Source organism: Heterodontus francisci, chromosome 11 (genome assembly GCF_036365525.1).
Source record: "Heterodontus francisci isolate sHetFra1 chromosome 11, sHetFra1.hap1, whole genome shotgun sequence".
NCBI classification, from domain to species: Eukaryota; Metazoa; Chordata; class Chondrichthyes; order Heterodontiformes; family Heterodontidae; genus Heterodontus; species Heterodontus francisci.
In genome coordinates, this window is record NC_090381.1 from 84,197,601 (window position 1) to 84,219,312 (window position 21,712).

A 21,712-nucleotide genomic window follows, 5' to 3' on the forward strand; every position below is an offset into this window, starting at 1 on the left:
CAATGTCACACGATTTCATGTCGCGTTTGCAGACGTCTTTATAACGGAGACATGGACGGCCGGTGGGTCTGATACCAGTGGCGAGCTCGCTGTACAATGTGTCTTTGGGGATCCTGCCATCTTCCATGCGGCTCACATGGCCAAGCCATCTCAAGCGCCGCTGACTCAGTAGTGTGTATAAGCTGGGGATGTTGGCCGCTTCAAGGACTTCTGTGTTGGAGATATAGTCCTGCCACCTGATGCCAAGTATTCTCCGAAGGCAGCGAAGATGGAATGAATTGAGACGTCGCTCTTGGCTGGCATACGTTGTCCAGGCCTCTGCATCACACTGACACTAAACTTATGGAGTGTGAATGCACCCAGAAACTTGTTCATATCCACTCATCAGTGGGTATGAAAGTTAAGCCAAAAGACATGATGGGCAATTTAGAAATAATTTCTGTAATGTGAGAAGAAAAATCCCGTTTGTAGTTTTGACGGAGAATTAAATAGGTAATTAAATAGCCTCCACCACTACTGCACCAAAATATGGAGAGACTGACACAAGGAGACACGTATAAAAGAAACAAGAACAAGAGAGAGTTATAAACAAATGCAAACATACAAAAATAACAAAAGGTATGTGAACAATCTGCAGAAAGTAAGAGGGAAACAGAGGACAAAGGTATGGAGACAGAAGGAATTAGAGAGTGAGAGACAAGCAGACAGTCCATTACAGGAAGAATGAGAAACATTCTTTTGTTTGTGAACAAAGACAGGGAGGAAAACTATATTAAATAATATATTCCGTGTTATTTGGTATCATGTTCCTGTGATTATAAAAATCAATGTGAGGAACACCATAAAAGATTAACTAGTACCAGACAAAATTGATTCTGCCCATCTTCTGGAATCACCATGACAGGACATTTAAATGTTCATCGTCAAAATAGAATATATGCTCCAATATTGAATTTTTGTTTACTGTTAATCTTCTCTGTGCCAAACAAATTGGAACAAATGTTCAAAAATTGGCAGAAGTACCCCATTATCTGAAACAGTAAATCACTACACTATCATTTTTGTATCGCATAGCAAGATTATGGGTGAAGCTGGGATTTCAGAGGAGAATTTGGACTGTTCCCTTGTTTGTGAATCAGCTTCATAACACTGAGAACATCGAACAGTTCACCAAACAAATTAAATGTATTTGTATCAAATGAATTCATACAGGAGCTTTTTAGTTCATTTCCATGTCAGTGCTGCTTTCTCTCTGGCAACTTGAATCAATACACTGAGTACACAATGGAAGCATAACTGAGTACATAATGGAAGCGTGGGTTTTCTCCGGGTGCTCCGGTTTCCTCCCACAGCCAAAAGACTTGCAGGTAGGAATATGGGATTTGTGGAATATGGGATTAGTGTAGGATTAGTATAAATGGGTGGTTGATGGTTGGCACAGACTCGGTGGGCCGAAGGGCCTGTTTCAGTGCTGTCTCTCTAAACTAAACTAAACGTAACAACACTGGAACACAATTATTATTCACTTACAAAAAATTCCAATAAACCATTCCAAGAAAACAGTGGTTCAATGCTTCTTGTGTGGAAACCATACAAAAATGGCTAACAACTTATCAGAAATAAAATCTAACCAACAAAGATCTTACCTTACATTCCGTACACAATAATCAGTACACTTCAAAAGTAATTCATTGGTTGTGAAGCACATTGGCATGTCCTGAGGACCTGAAATGTGCTATATAAATGGAAATTCCTTCTTTCCTACAATGTTTGAAAATTCCAAAATAAAAGCAAAATACTGCAGATGCTGGAAATCTGAAATAAAAACAAGAAATGCTGGAAATACTCAGCAGGTCTGGCAGCATCTGTAGAGAGAGAAGCAGAGTTAACGTTCTGACGAAGGGTCACTGACCTGAAATGTTAACTCTGCTTCTCTCTCTACAGATGCTGCCAGACCTGCTGAGTATTTCCAGCATTTCTTGCTTTTATTTTACATTTGAAAAATCCATCCTGGGATTAGTCAAATCCCTTCAAGCCAAATCTCTATACCTGACCAGCCCTCTGAATAATTCTTTAATTGATTATCCCTCATTACCCTATAACATTTCTCTTATTTATTTTGCTTGTCTATTTTCCTTAGTACTATTCCATTTAGTGCTACTTTGAACTGTTCTCTTTTGTTCCTCTTAAGATATAAATACAATCCCCTGTACCTTTCCATCCCTCTCCCTCCTCACTATGTTCAAATCAACACACGTGGCCTGCCCAATATAGAACCCATCAATTTTTATTCCATTCAATTAATGTCCTTTAGGGAAAGAAATCTGCCGCCCTTACCTGGTCTGGCCTACATGTGACTCCAGACCCACAGCAATGTGGTTGACTCTTAACTGCCCTCTGAAATGGCCGAGCAAGCACTCAGTTCAAGGGAAATTAGGGACGGGCAATAAATGCTGTCCTAGCCAACGATGCCCACATCCCACAAATTAATTTTAAAAAATCAATGGAACAAAAAAAATCAGGCAGGTTCTATAAAGGATGAACAATCTGCTCTGCTTAGTTAACGCCCAAGCAGTGAAGTTGAGAATTATCTCCGTCATTTCAGGTTATGATATTTGCTGAACCTCCTCTGCAGTATGGTCAAACATGTTTATTAATTTTGTTTTCAGATTCAGATTTAGATATTCTCCTCCAATGAGCTGTTTTACACTTTGGATGTTCTCACCTATTTATTAATGGGGAAAGCAGGCCCACACTTATTATGAACTCAAACTTATATAGCTCATGCATGGAGTCAATGGGTTAGCATGCCCCTAGATCAATAATTTTCTTGAGTTCCACACTGAAAGGTTCCTTTAACCTTAGATGTGGATAGCCATAACTGGATGCCTAGCCCTATGATGTTTAACTGATGTGTTAAGGAGCTAAATAGTTGAAGCAGGTAAACTGATAAAGCATAGAGAGCAAATAAACATTGAGGTCAAAGTAAATCTTTACAATAGGCAAGTGCCTTTGAAGAGAATTTGAATTGTTTCTTTCTGGGTCTTGTTGATTATTTCTGTCATTTGGGTGAGTGCTGTTATGCAAATACTTCTATGTTTTGTTAAATTATGGACATTGTTTTATTTGGGAAAACTGAAAAAGATTCCATGGATTTTTTTTCACTGAGGTAATTGAAAGGAGACTGAGGCGACTTGGTTTGTAAACAACCCTTATTGGAAGTCACCTTCAGATAAATACCCAGCAGGAAAGATGTTTACAGAGAAGTGACAGGTCAAAATTTATAGGTGTCAGGAGACTTGACTCTTGAGATATTGTTTATGGTTTCACTTTGGACAGTGTGTTGGAGTTAAAAACCAGCCAGGAGAGCAGCCACCCCAGCTCAGCCTTTTTAATTTTTTTGAAAAGCCTGCCAGCTTTTCCATCTCTTTGAGAAGCTCTTACAAGCGAGTATAAGAAATAGAAAAATTGATGTGACATTCATCCTGAAAGGCCTGCTTGTGACTTGTTGCCGCATTTCTCCTGAGACACTGGAAAAAACCTGCTGGATAAATCCTCGCTGCTGCCTGAACGAATTGCTCCAGAGAAAGGTCCCAGTGACAGCCATCTACACATATTTGGGAAACCAAACCAAAAAAGGAACAACTGACATCTTTCTATATCTTCTCTTTTTTCTTCAAAAATTAGCAAGTATTTGGCCAAAGTATTCTTTTTTGTCTTTTCTTGTAACAGAGCTCTAAAAAGAAAATCTCTATTTTTTTCCAATTAACTGGTGTGGGTGTGTGTGTGGGTGTGAGGAGCTAAGGTAAAAAGGAAATTTTCATATTTCAGTTCATGTGTTAATGCTTTGCTTCGTTACTGGTTAAGTCTAGTTTTATAATAAACTGATAATTTTGTTGTTTATTAAAGAAACCTGGTTGGTGTATTTTATTTTGGAATAAAGAGTAGAGTCTATGATTGACAGGATTGGTAACTGGGTAAACATTTAAATATATATTGTGACTTGTGGAGAAGTGGAACTAGAAAAGACAGTACAGTCCTCCCACCTCTGTGGTAACAATGGGAAGAGCAAAAACACTCTCCTCACCGTCTGATAAGTTGCCTGTTCAGATTTTACACAAAACCCATTTGAATTCTTACATTTGGCAAAGAAGCCTCTCCACCTTCGTGGAATATTATGCATCAACAAATCATTATATGCTATTAAATATTGCAAAGACCAGAGAGAATTTCTCTCTCAGCAACAGAAAAAATTATATATTCAGTCTAACTACAGATTCTCCAAGACAAATGAAATCTGATCACAAACACCAGCTAGGACTTCCATTTTAAAAATCCCTGTGCTCTGGCCTAACTACAATTTATAATTAAAGATACAATATGGTCATATACCTTGAAATAATGTGGCCATTATGACTCCAACTATAAGGCTATCCAGGTTGACACTCCAGTGATGGCTTTTCTTATCAGGATTCATCCAAATCTCTGCTGTCCGTATCCTAATTCATACCAAGTCCTGTTCTCCTGTGCTCACTGGTCTACATTGGCTTGTGGCCTCTGAGTGCCTTGATTTTAAAATTCTCATCCTTGTTTTCAAATCCCTCTATGGCTTCGTCCTCTCTCTCTCTGCAACCTCCTCCAACCCTACATCCCACCAAGAACTATACATTTCTCCATACATTTCTCCAATTCTGACCTCTTGTGCATACCCGACTCTCATTGTCCTATAATTGACAGACATGCCTTTAGCCGTCTTGGCCCAAAACTCTAGAATTCCTTTCCTAAATCTCTCTGCCTCTCTATCCCTTTCTCTTCCTTTAAGATCTATCTATTTGACCAAGCTTTTAGTCACCAGTCCTAAGATCTGTTTATTGTGTTAGCTGTAGTTCAGTTGGTGGCATGATTGCCTCTGAGTCACAAGGTTCTGGGTACAATATTCCCCTCCAGCACATGAGCACAAAAGTCAAGGCTGCCACTTCAATGCAGCACTGAGGGAGTGCTGTACTGTCAGAGGTTCTGTCTTTCAGATGAGATGTTGAACCAAGGCCCCATCTGCCCTTTCAGGTAAAAGATCCCGTGGCACTATTTCAAAGAAGAGCAATCAACATCACAAAAACAGATTACTGGTTATTATCACATTGCTGTTTGTGGGAACTTGCTGTTTGCAAATTCTGGCGCAGTGGTTAGCACTGCAGCCTCACAGCTCCAGGGACCCGGGTTCGATTCTGGGTACTGCCTGTGCGGAGTTTGCAAGTTCTCCCTGTGACCGTGTGGGTTTTCGCCGGGTGCTCCGGTTTCCTCCCACAGCCAAAGCCTTGCAGGTTGATAGGTAAATTGGCCATTGTAAATTGCCCCTAGTGTAGGTAGGTGATAGGGAATATGGGATTACTGCAGGGTTAGTATAAATGGGTGGTTGTTGGTTGGCATAGACTCGATGGGCTGAAGGGCCTGTTTCAGTGCTGTATCTCTAAATTACAACTGTGACTATGCTTCAAAAGCACTTCATTGGCTCAAAGCACTATGGGGCATACTGTGGTTGTGGAAGATACTAAAATAGATACAAGTGTTTATTTCTTAACCCAGCTGGAAACCGCACATTAAGTGCAATTTTCCTGTATGGCCTTTTGATCTTCATCATTAGTCTGCAACAGACCCAGAAATGAGGTGACTAAACCCCTGGTGGAAAGCTTCGTTAACCATAGATCCAAAGTCACCAAGCATTCCATAATCACCAAATAACATACTTCTTTATTATATGCAGCTCCATCTAATATTCTACAAAAAGCTAAATATCTCTATTTTTATTCCATTTAAAGTTCTATTGCCCCAAGGTGGTTGCTGTGGTAATATGTTTTAAAAAAACAACATATGAATAATTATACAATCATGCAGAGGAACACTCACTGTCTGCAGGAAGATAAAAGGCTAAAAATGCCAGGGAAGAAATGAGGATGCAGGGAGTAATGATGTTGATGATATAAAACAATGGCTTGCGTCTGATAATGAGGTAGAATGTTATATCCTGGTATTTGGTGCTATTACGAGGAACATTTGTATGGATATTCTTTTTTGCAGGTTTGTGAATAATTTCCCATTCACCGTTCTCTGTGTAAAATGAAAAATAAAGATGTCAGCAATAATTAAGAAATTACACATTTAATTTTCCTTCATGTACCAGGCCCAAATATACTACTATATACAAATCTACACAGGAGAAGTGCTCCAGTTCTGTTCTCTTTCCTTTCCCCCGTCTGATCTTTTGTGAAAGACTCACTCAAACTGCAGTAGTTTCAGAATAGTAGTTGCTTACAGTTCTAATGCTGTTTTTCTCTGGTCTTTTTTTTTAATTGAAATTTGAATAACATTAGTCAGTATTTTGGAGCTGCAATGACAACTATACAGATGAAAAAAGCCCTTCAACTCCAAAATAACTTTGTTCAGTACTGTTCTTTTATATATTGTATTTGTAGTTAGTCACTTTTCGATAGCTCCTTATGAACCAGAGAAAGGTTTCTTTGACAGCAGCTTCCAAACCTGTGACATCTACCACCTAGAAGAACAAGGGCAGCAGGCACATGACAACACCACCACCTGCAAGTTCTCCTCCACTTACATGCCATCCTGACTTGGAAATATACCCCCGTTCCTTCATCAGAGTTGGGTAAATATCCTGGAACACAATACCAAAAAGCACTGTGGGAGTACTTTCACCACACAGACACCAGAGGTTCAAGAAGGCGGCTCACCACCACCTTCTCAAGGGCAATTACGGATGGCCATTAAATGCTGGCTTTGCCAGCGCCACCCACGTCCCATGAACAAATAAAAATAACTGGGTTTAAAATGCAGTCATTACAGTTTCATTCTCTATGTTTTGTCAAACAAAGCTGCAAAACTATTTGTAGCAATAGCAGAACTATATTAATAATGAAGTTCTATATTTATGAAAACCTTGCATCATTTATTTGGGAACACAAGACCGAATAACGTAAAACAAGTAAAACCATGTCACTTGCATGGCATTGTGACAAAAGTAATGCACTTTCATGAAATGTCACTGTAAAATTGCTGCTCATGTGCCCAATTTGAAAGGGATGGAAGTCCAGCATGAGTGGAATAAGTTTAAACCAAAATCTGCAGATATGAGAAAGTATCATAGCAAAATGGTAGCTTACTATCAGTGCTCAGGAAAGCAACTGCAATATTGTTTATTTTAGAATTCTTGATATTAAGTGAAATTAAAACCAGAGACAGAAATATGCACAACCAAATTTCAAGGCCTAAGTCTCAAAAATATCTGACAACTATTAAATATTGGAGTTTTGCATTACACAGCATGGAGACCTCCAAGAGTCCAGTTAACTATCAAAGACCATGGGGAATTAGTCATGGGATGAACTAACCTCTATTTGCATAGTTTTTTGTTTCTCCCGCATGCATGAACATGGCCCTGATACTTAAAAAATGTCTTCTGCTACACAACCAGGAGTTTAGCGTTGAGTGAGGCCTACCTTCCCGATTCTGCAGACCAGATGCACTGCAAACAGGGGATCACTCCTGCACATGAAATCGTCCACCATAAATCATGATACAGAAATTAGTACAGGCCAATCAAACATACCTAATTATAGAAGGCACAAATCGCATGCAGAACACTTCCATCTCTGCTGCCACCACAGAAATTCAACCCATAAGTGTCAGTCTATAGCTTCTCATTAAAACCACAGTGGCAAGTTGGTCCAAACATGATAAGAAAAGAACTGTGAATAAAAATTAAGTTGAAGTCTTAAACTACAAATCAGAAATTTAATGTTGATTGACCAATGGTTTATGCCAGTGTTGTTCAATACATTAGCCACTAACCACATGTGGTTAAATGGGAAACCAGATGTGGTAAATTGCATTGCTAATTAGTAAATAAGAAATGAGTAATTGATGCTCTCATTGGGTGATCTCAATACTTATATTCATACAGCAAATGTATGTATACTTTAAACTTTTTGTGTATTTGTTGGTAAAGTAGTAAGATGAAAAGCAGAGTGTGCAGTGTTTTTTAAATATGATTTTCTGCCTTGTTTACTGCATGGTGGTAGAAGTTTAAATAAACATACACAAGTGAAGTACATTTACCAGTATGGTATGAGTAGATGCAAAGCATTAGTGCATGTAGCTAAAATGGTGTCACCCGTTCCTAGTCAGCAATTCCAGTTGGACAATACTTGTTTTTGTAAAACAAATCATTTGTGTTGGAACTATAACAGTTCTCAGTACAACCATCAGCTGGTTGCATAGATTCTCTGCCTAATACTAAATTTATTTTCCTCATAGAACAATTCCATGGGATGCCTTTTATTCCTGTAGAAAGGAGTTGTTGCAGTGTTCAGTCACTGCCATATATGATCACATTACTTTATTACAATAGCAACTATAGTAAAAGATGAGATATTTTACCACTAAGTGTGAATTAGAGCTTTGTTTTATGAACTGTGTTGTTTGGTAAATACAGAGGACACCAATAAGGCTTTACCCGTGAATGCTTCGGGATCAATATTAATCCATTCAATGGCAAACTCCTTGTTATCCATAATGTCTGTTTGTAGTTCCAAATTTATCTCCTGTGCATTATAATTAAAAGACCTTTAAAAGAAAAAGAAAAAACATTTAAGTTAAAAAGCTGAATTTCTGTCAGTGGTTAGGACTAGTACCAGAAGTATTAGTAACACAATGGGCTGAATTTTCCTAGCCCAGTGTGGCAGGCTTAGAGCCAGGAAAATAGGGATAGCTCTCTGATGCATTCCTGCCACTGGGGAACTTTCTCAGGGGCGGTCTGGGGATAGGATTGGCTGCCTGCTCTATGTAGGCGGGCAGCCAATTAAGATGGTTAAGGCTTCAATTAGGAGTGATTTTGTGGACTTGCCAGCATTTTGCTGCAGGCGGAGCAGTCCCCCGCCGCATGTGGAGGCTGCCAGGTCAATGGAGGTGGCCTCCCTGCTGCAGGTCACAGGGCCAACAGAGGTGCCATCCCCCAATGATGGGGCTGCAGGCAGGAGAGGCTACAATCGCAGCCTAAATTAATCCTCCAGAGGGGTTTCCCCACTGCTTCGAGGGGCCTAACAGCTTAGGCCCTAAAAGGTTTTGCATTGGATCCACGTCTCCGAGGTCGCATCCATGTCGAGGCGCCTTCGGGGTCCCTGATCTCCCTCACCTGTCCCGGTGGAGCTGCCAAGCCTCCAGAACTGCCAGCCTTCTGACTGGGCCTGCAGCGTCAGGAGTCTGCCCGCCATCCATAATTGAATGGCAAGACCGGAGGCAGCTAATTAGGAGATTGCCTGCAGGAAGTTTGTATTGCTGGTCTTACTGCTAATAAGTGCAGGCTCGGGACCCCCATTTGGTCATAAAGTCAGTGTCCCGAAGCCTGTGGGAAAATTCAGTCTAACAAGTCACTCAGAAAGTATCTGTAAGTCACGATAAGAACCGTACTTTTGTTCCACCAGGACCAGCAATAAGGCTATCAGCTCTAGACCTATTTCGATTCAAATAATAAGAATTTTAATGTCAGAGGGGGCTTTTCGATTCTGGGTACATATATGTGAGTGGTGGTCCAAGGCCTGACCAATTTTAGTAGTTGGGATTTACCAACCACTACAATATACTCATGTGATACACAATACTTCACTTCTGGAAGATGATACATAGTTAGTATTGGTATTTATTTCCTCGTGAACTGCATTGAAGGATATCTTCACTTCCTCTGTCAGCATGCATAGGTGTTTCATGAACATACATCCTTCTTATTAATTATGTATTTCATTAGATACATCTAAGCTTGCTTTTAAATATAGGGATGGATTGTTCCAGCATTAACTATTCTCTGTTTGAGGAGTTTAATCCATTTAACATGAAACATACATTGATAAAACCTCAGCCCAGAGTAAGGAAAAGCTCCACTGCACTAGGAGGTGTTTGTCACAGTTAAAGGTGATATTTTCCTCATTACAGTCAGATTTTTTTTGTGAACAGAGCAAAAGTTAACTGTTTTTAAGTTTAAATGGTGCACAAGTGGAATAAAAATTCCAACAATATAACAGCCACATATTTAGATATGGGAGTTCGCCTCTTATGATTTTTGGGCAGACCATCCTTTAGATTGCTAGTGGTCCCATCAGAAACAGGCAAGGGCCTCATTCATTTATTCAACTGATCCCCAACGCTATTTTCGTGACACTCAGCGCTGCCGTCACTGCTTCATGAACCTACCCACAAACCAAAAGCAGTGCAGGTTGGGAGACGTGCTACAGCAGTACTTAAAGCGATCATTAGCTGCAGTAAGAGAAAGCTGGTAGCACGGTTGACATTCATTTTTCTTTCATTTCTTGGGGAGTTTTGAACCTTAAAAACTTCCTTGAGTTTGTCAACTTGCCACTATTTAAATTTCCCTGATACTGAAACAAGCTGTTCCATTGAGGATCCAATCTTTCCATCCTTCCCCTTTATGGTGCTCCTGAAAGCCCATGATCAGAGTCTGCGCTGTTGGATTTTCTTTCCCACAAAATGGCAAGCTTCCTGTAAACAGTGCAATTAACGTTGGCATCACCTCTTGCATGCAAAATCAATTGGGTCCCCTGTCAATGTTATTGGGTGGGCGATGTAAGCTTCATACAGAAATCTCACCGCCACTCCCCCCGCAATCCCTCGCCACCACCGTTTGCCAATTTTTTATTTAGAAATTAGAAACAGTATTTCCACATATCCAATAATGTAATTTGTACTTACATGAATTTCAGGGAGCAGTTCTGCCAGTCAAATGGAAAATAAAGTGTATTGATTGGACAGGAACTCCTGAATATTGCAGGGGGAAGCCATGTAACATATCCATTGGCTCGGACCAGCACATTGCAAAAATAGGCCACATTGTATTGTCCATCATTGCTGGTGAAAAAGGCACAGGATGGGTGAGATTTGCTGTAAAATAATGCTAATAATTTCAACTGGTTTAGCCTATGTAAAAATATGGTTAATCACACACCTCATATCTTTGTGCCTCTTCATTATATTTATTTTATTTTAGTCACCTAAGTGAGAGATGTTAGCAATGGGGAATTGAACACTTACCATTTCAGGCATCCAGCCTAGGATTGGCCTCATGTACCTCACCAGATTAGGTGTATCATTGTTAGATGCAGAGTAAAACTCAATTTACTTTGCCCCAACAATGCACCTTGGCCCCAGCCACAGTAAAGCATCACCTGCCACACCAGTCAGGTGCTGTTTCCATTTCCTATGCCAGTCATCCTGTGGGTTTAGTGAAAAAGCTTAATAGTAACAAATTAGGGACAGTTTCATGCTGTGGGCACATGCTCTAGGAGCTGAATTTAGACTGTTCAAAAACATTTCATGTAGGATTCTCATAGCCAAGCCAAATGAGATTTTCATCTCATCAATCTGGATTAAATTCCAGAAATGAAAGAAAAGTATCTAATTCACCTAGTCGCCAATCCTGCAGCTTTAAACTGCATACAATTCAAATTGTAGACCTGAGACCTTTTTTTTGTTCCTCCCTCATAAAAGTGATGAGAAATCTATCTGATGGTAGGCGGTTACATGATACAATCCATTTACAATAATGCTGTTTCATTTTGTGGACTTGTCTTCCAAGGGCGATGGGATTTGACCTCAGAACTGAGTTAGACTATCGTCATTTCACCAGCGAGCAATCAGCCAAGACAAAGGGCGGAAAATCTGTCCTCTTCTTCTGTGAAAAGAGTCTGGGTACTTACATGTATGAGAAAAGAACAGCTTTTTCATTTGCAAGGTTGGTTTAAATCCAACTCACAAAAAGATTAAGCATAAATTATCTTTTTCACTGCTAAGTCATTGAGCTTTGTTGGTTTCAGTCCAGCAGGCCTGTTATTATTTTTATTTTTACCTGCTACAACATTTTAAGGCTTTCACCTATTTGGCCTGGAAGGATTTAATTTACATTATGTCATTGATATAATTAACAAAGAGTTAATTCCCAGAGGTATATTTAGGATGTTCAAGTGGAATAACAGATTCTTTTTATAATTATGTCGTTTATTGCAAGGGGAATGGAATATAAAAGTAGAGATGTTTTGCTACAGTTGTACAGGGCATTGATGAAACCACATCTAGAGTATTTTGTACAGTTTTGGTCTCCTTATTTAAGAAAGGATATAATTGCATTGGAAGCAGTTCAAAGAAGGTTCTCTCGACTGATTCCTGGGATGAGAGGGTTATCTTATGAGGAAAGATTGGACAGGTTGGGTCTGTATTCATTGGAGTTTAGAAGGATGAGAGGTGATCTTATTGAGACATGTAAGATCCTGAGGGGACTTGACAGGGTGGATGATGAAAGAATTTTTCCCCTTGAGGGAGAAACTAAAACTAGGGAATACAGTTCAAAAATAAGGAGTCTCCCATTTAAGACAGATGAGGAGAAATTTTTTCTCACAGATGGTAGTGAGTCTGTGGAACTCACTTCCCTGGAGAGCGGTAGAGGCAGGCTCATTGAATGTTTTTAAGGCAGAAGTACACAGATTCTTGACAAACAAGGGAGTCAAAGGGTATCGGGGATAGGCAGGAGTTGAGTCCACAAACACATCAGCCATGATCTTATAGAATGGAGCAGCAGGCTGGAGGGGCTGAATGGCAGCTCACCACCACCTTCTCAAGGGCAATTAGGGATGGGCAATAAATGCTGGCCTAGCCAGTGACATCCATATCCCACGAACAAATGAAAAAACCTCCTGCTCCTAGTTCGTATGTTCGTATGTATGAACAGTCATCAATTGTTCAATTTCACATGCCACATCCATGTTGAGACAATGGGAGATCATTTGAAATGTCCCAGAGCAGTTTGTACTCTGATGTCAGAAGAGAATCCTTAAAAACCACTGTCTACTTGGTCCACTATTATGTTCAAGGTGAATACCTCCAAGGTGGTGCCAAAAGGCTGCAAGACAAAAAAACAGGAACCTACAGGCCAGTTAGGCTGACATCAATCATCAGGAAAATGCTGGAATCCATTATTATGCAGGTGTTAACAAAGCACTTAGAAAATAAATATGATTAAGCAAAGTTAACAGGGTTTATGAAAGGGAAATCGTTTTTGACAAATTAATTAGATTTTTTTGAGGATGTAACTGGTAGGGTGGATTAAGGGGAACCAGTGGATGTAGTGCATTCCGATTTTCAAAAGACATTCGATAACATGCCACACAAAAGGTTAATACACATGATAAGGACTCATGGAGTTGGGGGTAATATATTAACATGGATAGAAGATTGGTTAATAGACAGAAATCACAGCGTAGGGATAAATGGGGCTTCTTCATGACCTCATGGTTTCCCCAAAGAGCATTATAGCCAATGAAATACTTCTGAAGTGTAGTCACTGTTGTACTGTAGGAAATGCAACTGCCAATTTGTACATAGTAAGGTCACACAAACAGCAATGTGATAATGACCGCATCATCTGTTTTATAGGTGTTGCTTGTGAGATAAATATTGGCCAGGACACTGGGAAAACTCCCCCACTGTTCTTCGAATAATGCCCTGGGATCTAGTATGTTCACCTGAGAAGGCAGACGAGGCCTCAGTTTAATCTCGCATCTAAAACTTTAAAAATGGAGTATGATGAAATTTACTGATACCCAACACCATCACAATTGCCCACAATTCCATATCCATGGAAATCAATCCATCGAGAATTTCAGACAGTGGATTAACATTTTTCTGATAAGCCGCCTATTACGTGGAAGGCTATGCTGATGATGCAGAGGTCTAAAAGTATGTTGCTGTGTATGCCACACGATACCTGATGAACAAAAACTATCCCCTTCCCCCAAAAAGGTATAATTTGATGTCATAAATTTTCATACTTGTTTTCTAGGACAATGTCCGGTATCCACACTAAGTTGGCGGGAAGTCGAAGGATGGAAATCCCACTGTATTCTGATGCATTCCAGCTGAGTCGAGTATCATACCATCCCTACAACAAAACAAAAAAATAGTAATGAGACTTATCAGCAACTGAATTGGGAACTAGAGAGATGGTCAAATCACTGAATCAGCACATGAACACAAAATGCACCAATGTTGTTGATACAACAATGTATGTAAACCCCCAACAGGCACTCATAGCCTTTTTACATTGGTGCAATTAAGTTTGATTGAGTTTGGCTTCTCTCAGCTGTACTGAAATAATCTCTTTAACTTTTGAGTTGGCTTGATTTGTACTAATAATTCTCACATTATTTATGTGAGAACAGTGGGGGAGTTTTCCCAGTGTCCTGGCCAATATTTATCTCACAAGCAACACCTATAAAACAGATGATGCGGTCATTATCACATTGTAAAATCTATATTACGTGAGATTCTGTTTTTTGTTCATATTTGTCCCGATATTGCTAAATGCTGTAAACCTAATACAATCTTTGTATACCATTTGACAATGATTATTACAGGACCAGGGGATAAATCTGTTTCATTATCTTGTATGCACCTTTATTTAAAATAATGAAAGTAATCTTGTTATAATGGAGGAAGAAAAGACAATGTAAGTGTAATTCCGCAGCTCTAGTTATAAAGTAATCAACTCCAATCTGGGGGATAGAAGCATACTCCCCAACATCTACCTAAACTTGTTATATTTCTTACTCTATGTGAGGATTTATTTTATTCATTCATGGGATGTGGGCATCGCCGGTTAAGCCAGCATTTATTGCCCATCCCTAATTTCCCTTGAGAAGGTGGTGGTGAGCTGCCTTCTTGAACCGCTGCAGTCCATGTGAGGTAGGTACACCCACGGTGCTGTTACGGATGGAGTTTCAGGATTTTGACCCAGCGACAGTGAAGGAACGGCAATATAGTTCAAGTCAGGATGGTGTGTGACTTGGAGGGGAACTTGCAGGTGGTTGTGTTCCCATCCATTTTCTGCCTTTGTCCTTTAGTTGGTAGAGGTTGCGGGTTTGGAAGGTTCTGTCTAAGGAGCCTTGGTGCATTGCTGCAGTGCACATGTAGATGGTGGACACTGCTGCCACCGTGCATCGGTGGTGGAGGGGGTGAATATTTGTGGATGGGGTGCCAATCAAGCAGGATGATGTCGAGCTTCTTGAGTGTTGTTGGAGCTGCATACATCCAGGCAAATGGAGAGTATTCCATCACCCTCCTGACCGATTATAAAGTACTTATGAAATCCTAAAGGTTACAGAGGCAGGATCAAAGTTTGCAGCAAAAATTGTGGGCAAAGTCAACTCCGTATGTGCGGGGCCACGGAAGCATGCTGAGGAGGTGGGGATGAGTACTTCTTGTGAGGTCCTCGGGACTTGAGTGAGGTTTAGATGAGTTTGGTATAGGATATGAGACAAAATCTGCAGCTGAACACAGGGGTTTCTCCTTTAATTCTGTCTTAGTTTCCCTTTCTCTTTGCTAGCATGTGTATTCTATGGCAGCCTCTAGAGCGCACAATGCAATTGAAAATTCAAAACACGACAACACTAAACTGCTTCTTAACAAATTCCACTTTAACAACCGTCTGACTGAAAGAAGGGAAACTAGAAGGCAGGTACCAGGCCATGTTCTAGGGTCTGGTTAGAAAAATATTGACAGAAACACGAGAGCTGGTTATCTAATCATTCTCTTGGGATGTAGTGAACAAAACTTTAAATAAAAAGTACTGCACAGCTCAATTCCTGATCTGTACCTGGAACGGTACATTGCTGAGTAAAGACTGCACTGCCTTAGCACTACAGAAGTAAAAATTGAAGAGGCAGTTGTCAAGAAAACACTATATGCCAAATGAGAAATATTAATTCATCAGTTGGAAACTTACATTCGACTTTTAATTGGGAAAATCCTACAGATAACTTCAAAAAAAAACTAGCAGCCAAGATGGCCACCACAATTTGCATCTGAAACACCTTTGCACATTCCAAGGCCCAACCAGAGGCAGAGTCTAATAAGAAGTCCAGCCAGGACAATGCTTTGGCTAACTGAGTAGATTATTCAAATCACCCTCATTAGCAGGACATTGAGCCATCTTGAGGCATTCATGAATGGAGACATCCCTCCAGGGGGGAAATACTGACAATACCATCTGAGAGAGATTTTGGGTTTTAGACTTTGGACCTCATTAAAAACAAAGGGTATTGAGAGAACCATGTGACTGCCCCCCAGGATGTGAAAAACTAGGAGTTCTGTTACACACGAAGAGACAAGCAGTAACTGAGTGTGCAGCAGCAGAGAAGGCTTTGTGCCTCCCTTTCTTTCTCTCTTTCTCTCTCTCTCTCCAGAAGGCATCAAGTTTGAAAATCGTCTGTGACTGTGGACCCTCCAAGCCTACAGACTGCTACAGCCAGAGACCAGGGGAAGAAAGCCTCTTCTGCCTCTAAGAAAACCCTAAGCAAAGCGGGCCAGCCGCAAAGTGCACTTTGACCAGCCAAGACTTCAAGGATACAACTCCAGCCCGAAGACCACCGAATCATCCAACCTCAAACTGTGTATTTAACTTTTATTTATTCTGGACTTTAATCCAACCAAAAAACCTCCTTTCCACTTTGTAATCTATTTTTGTGTGTGTGTGTGATCCTCGTGTGAATGTGTGTGTGAATGTGTAGTGTTTTTAAAATTATTTTTAGATCGAGTTTAGCTTGTTGAGTATAATAATCGTACCTCTTTCTTGTTTAAACTCAAGAAAACCTGTTTGATTGCTTCTTTCACAATCACGTTAAAGGTAAAAGGTAAAACACTCACTGAGATGCTAAACACAACCACTGTTTAAAAAGGAATAAACCCTGTTGCGGTCAAATGAGAGAAAGGGCAAGAGGGGCGACTGTGACCCCCTCCTCACCTGGCCGTAACACAGTTAAATGGGAGAAGCCCCTCATACCTCCTAGCCATTGGTAACCTGAGACCACAGACTTTGTTGCAGAGGTCTCAGGCCAGGCAAATAATGTTTTCTTGCTATAAAAAAGGAAAGCATTTCAAAAAGGGAATAATAATATGGCTAACTACTGCCGTGCCTATAGACTATACAGATAGCAACAAAATAGGAACATAGGAATATTGGAAGAGGACTAGGCCATTTAACTCCTTGAGCCTGTTCTGCCATTCAATGAGATCATGGCTGATCTGTGACCTAACTCCATATACCTGCCTTTGCCCCATTGCCTTAATACATTTGGTTCGTTCTCAGTTTTAAATTTAACAATTGATCTGGCATCAATTGCTGTTTGTAGAAGAGAGTTCCAAACTTCTACCACCCTTTCCATGTAGAAGTGTTTTCCAATTTCACTTCTGAAAGGTCTGGCTCTAATTTTTAGTGTATGTATCCTTGTTCTAGACTGTACAACCAGCAGAAATAGTTTCTAGCCATCTACCCTATCTATTCCTCTTAATATCTTTCTTCCTCTTCCTCTTGCTCCTCCTCCTCTTCCCTATTCTCACAGCTTGCCCTGCTCTATGTGGCTTCTGCTCATTCTCCCAGTCATGCTACATTCCAAGCAGAAGGCCCATGTTTGGCAACAACTGGTTTATGTAGAAGCCTTGAAGTCAGGAAAAAGTCCTCCGACACTAGCCACACCATTGACTGTAGACTTTTGCAACTTCAAACAACTATGGAAACCACCAAACCCTTGGAGAATCGTAGCAACAGCCAAAAGAATTCAATTAACAATTAACCTGTAAGTGGATGGTGATCTCTTTAAATAGCATGAGTGGGGGGGGTCCATCCTACTGCTTAATTTTTTTTTTTAGAGATACAGCACTGAAACAGGCCCTTCGGCCCACTGAGTCTGTGCCGACCATCAACCACCCATTTATACTAATCCTACACTAATTTCATATTCCTACCACATCCCCACCTGTCCCTACATTTCCCTACCACCGACCTATACTAGGGGCAATTTATAATGGCCAATTAACCTATCAACCAGCAAGTCTTTGGCATGTGGGAGGAAACCGGAGCACCCGGAGGAAACCCACACAGACACAGGGAGAACTTGCAAACTCCACACAGGCAGTACCCAGAATTGAACCCGGGTCGCTGGAGCTGTGAGGCTGCGGTGCTAACCACTGCGCCACTGTGCCGCCCCTACGTGTTCAGCCATACAAGGTTAAAAGAGGGCATGCTGATTGATGTCATGATCTGTCTGCTCTGTATACTTACAGCTGATGTTAGCTGCATGCATGCTGCGCCTTCACCAATATGATGTCTGGCATGATCCACAGCAAAAGTGTGCATGCGCACATCAGACACCATTTTTGTCCCCCAACGGCACCTGTAGTGCCCAAACAATGGGTGCAACTGAGCCCAATTTTGCGCCCAAACTGTTTTAACATGAGGAATAAATGTTTCCCATGACACCAGGAGGACTCCCCTAAAAGCTGAAATCGTTATAAAAACTAGAAAATTAACTGTACTGGCGGGAATATGTGGTTATAGGTCAATTGAGAAGTAATAATTGTTGCATAGGAAATGAGGAGAGGAGCACTCCCCATAAATTATGGGTAAAGAGGTTGCATTTAAGGATCAATGAGATGAAACCATGTTGCCCAGTAGCAGTATATAGACCAATTTTTATGAAATTCCTCTGTCTGGTATTTTAATGAAGACATTAGCTGGTTTGCTACAAATGGATTAATACTTTCATTAAAATATAAAGCAGAGAAATTTCATGCAATTGACTGCTGATTTTGGTAGAGAAGTTTTAGAACCTGTTAAATTTAGGTTTGTCAGTGCCCAGGATTACATGATGTTAAAAGTATTCAGAAATATGCTACAGGGCTGGTTCCTTTACTCACATGATCAATCCATACATTTGTAGTCAGAGTCTCATCAACTTCTTTCTATAAGGAATTAAAAACAGAGAAATATCAGAAGTGATATATTTAATATCATTTGATTTAGGCATGTATGAAAAACCTACATAAGTTTATTATGCTAGGAATTTTACATCTTCTAGTGCACTATATTGAATTTTCATACTGCCATTTCACAATGCTGCTATACAACTTATTTGGTTTGATAAAGATCCTTCCATTGCAGGAGGCATTTTTTTTGCCAGTTTGCATCAATAGTTTCTGTGCATTCAATGGTTATGTTGACTTTGACCCCCTCTGTCCTTGCAAACTACAACCTCATCTTCAACCTTTCTTCCTTATCCAAAGTTCTTGAACGTGCTGTCATCTCCCAAATCCATGGCCATCTTTCCTGGAACTCCATGTTTGAATCCCTCTAATCAGGTTTCTGCTCCTGCCACCATACTGAAACAGCTCTTATTGAAGTTGCAAATGACATCTTATATGACTGTGACAATGGTAAATTAACCCTCCTTGTCCTTCTCAAACTGTCTGCTGCCTTTGACATGGCTGACCACACCATCCTCCTCCAATGCCTCTCCACTGTCGTCCAGCTGGGTGGGAGTGCTCTTGCCTGTTCCATTCTCATCTATTGAGTCATAGCCAGAGAATCTCCTGCAATGGCTTCTCTTCACCTCCCACACCATTACCTCTGGTCCCTCCTATTTCTCATCTACATGCTTTTCCTCAATATCATCAAAAAACATGTCTGGTTCCACATGTATGCTGACAACACCCAGCTCTACCTCACCACCACCTCTCTTAACTCCTCCGCTGTTTCTAAATTGCCAGACTTCCTGTCTAACATCCAGTATGGGATGTGCCAAAATTTTCTCCAACTGAATATTGGGAAGATCAAAGCCATTGTCTTTGGCCTCCACCACAAACTCTGTTCTCTAGCCACCAACTTCATTCTTCTCCTTTACAACTGTCTGAGGCTGAACCAGTCTGTTTGCAACCTTTGTGTTGTATTTGACTTCAAGATGAGCTCTGACCACATATCCATGTCATCACTAAGACCTTGTATTTTCACCTCCGTAACATCACCTATCTCCATCCCTGCCCCAGCTCATCTGCTGCTGAAACCCTCATCTGTACCTTTGCTACCTCTAGATTTGATATTTCAATGCTCTCTTGGCTGGCCTCTCATATTTCACACTCGATAAAATTAAGGTCATCCAAACTTCTGCTGCCCATATCCTAAATCGCATCAAATCCTGTTCACCCATCACCCCTGTGCTCGCTGACCTAGACTGGTTCCTGGTTAAGCAATGCCTCGATATAAAAATTCTCATTCTGTGCTCAAAACCCTCTCTATCTGTATAATCTCCTCCAGCCTACAACCCTCTGAGATATTTGCAATCATTCAATTCTGGCCTCTTGCGCATCCCCAATTGTAATTGCTCCATCATTGGTGCCCATGCCTTCAGCTGTCTAGGCCCTAAGCTCTGGAATTCCCTCCCTAAATCTCTCTGCCTCAATACCTCTCTTTCTTCCTTTAAGATGCTCCTTAAAGCTTCCTATTTGACTAAGCTGTTGGTAATTTGCCCTAATATCTTCTTATGTGGCTAGATGTCAAATTTTGCTTTACAATGCTCCTGTGATGGTTTATTATGGTAAAGGTGCTATATATCTGCAAGTTGTTATTATATGGGGCTTTGGAATAAGTGCATGAGAAATAGAATTCACTAAACATTTAATTATCATTGCAGGCAATAAAACTGGCAAAATGTTAAATGTCTGTAAGAACTATATGCTAGAGAGGAAAATTTTTTATCTCTCTCATTTATATAATATTGTAACAGGGCCAACAGGGCTGCAAAACATCATGGCATGTGAATGGCTAACATTGCGCGATTTTGTAAAGTCAACTCATTACCATGCTTAGAATATTTGCACGCATTGGCCCAGACAAAGGAAAAATTTTGATTCATGGGAAAGTTATCAATAAATCTATCAGCTTTTAAATGGCTGCTGGGAAAATTTAAAGGTAAGTGGCACTTAAAAGTAAGTGGCTGTATATGGGAGTTAAAATTGTTTCATTCTTTCTAAAGACTGAAAGAAGTTTCTGAGTATTTTTCAGCCTTTCCAAAGGCTATACTGCCAGTCATGGAATATAAATGCACATTGTAAATATAACCTGTGATGATAAGGGTAGTGAGGCACCTCATGTACTGTATTGAAAGAAACTGATCTGTATTGCACCTTAGGTAATGTCAAATTTGAACTGTTATGTAATGTATTTTTACAAATTTTATGAATAAAGTATATTTTTGGAAAAAAAGGCTGTACAGTCAGAAAAAAATGACCGACCAAAATCGAGGGAAAACAAACCCAACGTAAATACATGAAACAGAATCTGTTGGCAAGTGACGGAGTGGCGTGGCACATGATTCCCTGTTTGATGAGGACAGGGTATAGTAGCCAGGCTCAGCACTCTGTGTATATGGCCATTCAGCCCCTTGAGCCTATTCTTCCATTTAATAAGATCATAGTTGATTCTCGACCTCAACTCTGCTTTCCCTTAGAGTCCAAAAGTCTATCGATCTCAGCTTTGAATATATTCAACGATTTAGCATCCAGAAACATCTGGGGTAGACAATCCCAAAGATTCACAGCCCTCTGAGTGAAGATATCTCTCTTCATCTCAGTCCAAAATAGCCATCCCCTTATTCTGAGACTGTGCCCCCCTGGTTCTGGACTCTTCAGTCAGGGAAACAGCCTGTCAGCATCTGTCCTATCAAGCCCTTTCAAATCTTATATCTTTCAATGAGATCACCTCTCATTCTTCTAAACTCCAGAGAGTATAGGCCCATTCTACTCAATCTCGCAT

At 40.4% G+C, this 21,712-nt stretch overlaps 1 protein-coding gene across 1 annotated transcript in view; it reads right to left on the reverse strand.

Annotated features, from left to right (window-relative positions):
* Window positions 1-21,712, reverse strand: part of chrnd (cholinergic receptor, nicotinic, delta (muscle)) — a 46,373-nt gene that overhangs the window by 14,638 nt on the left and 10,023 nt on the right. Inside the window, exons 3-7 of the mRNA XM_068041666.1 lie at window positions 18,823-18,867; window positions 13,902-14,011; window positions 10,774-10,929; window positions 8,528-8,637; window positions 5,905-6,105 (exon numbers count right to left, since the gene is read on the reverse strand). Coding sequence (XP_067897767.1) covers window positions 5,905-6,105; window positions 8,528-8,637; window positions 10,774-10,929; window positions 13,902-14,011; window positions 18,823-18,867 — 622 coding nt within the window. The remainder of the gene's footprint in view (window positions 1-5,904; window positions 6,106-8,527; window positions 8,638-10,773; window positions 10,930-13,901; window positions 14,012-18,822; window positions 18,868-21,712) is intronic.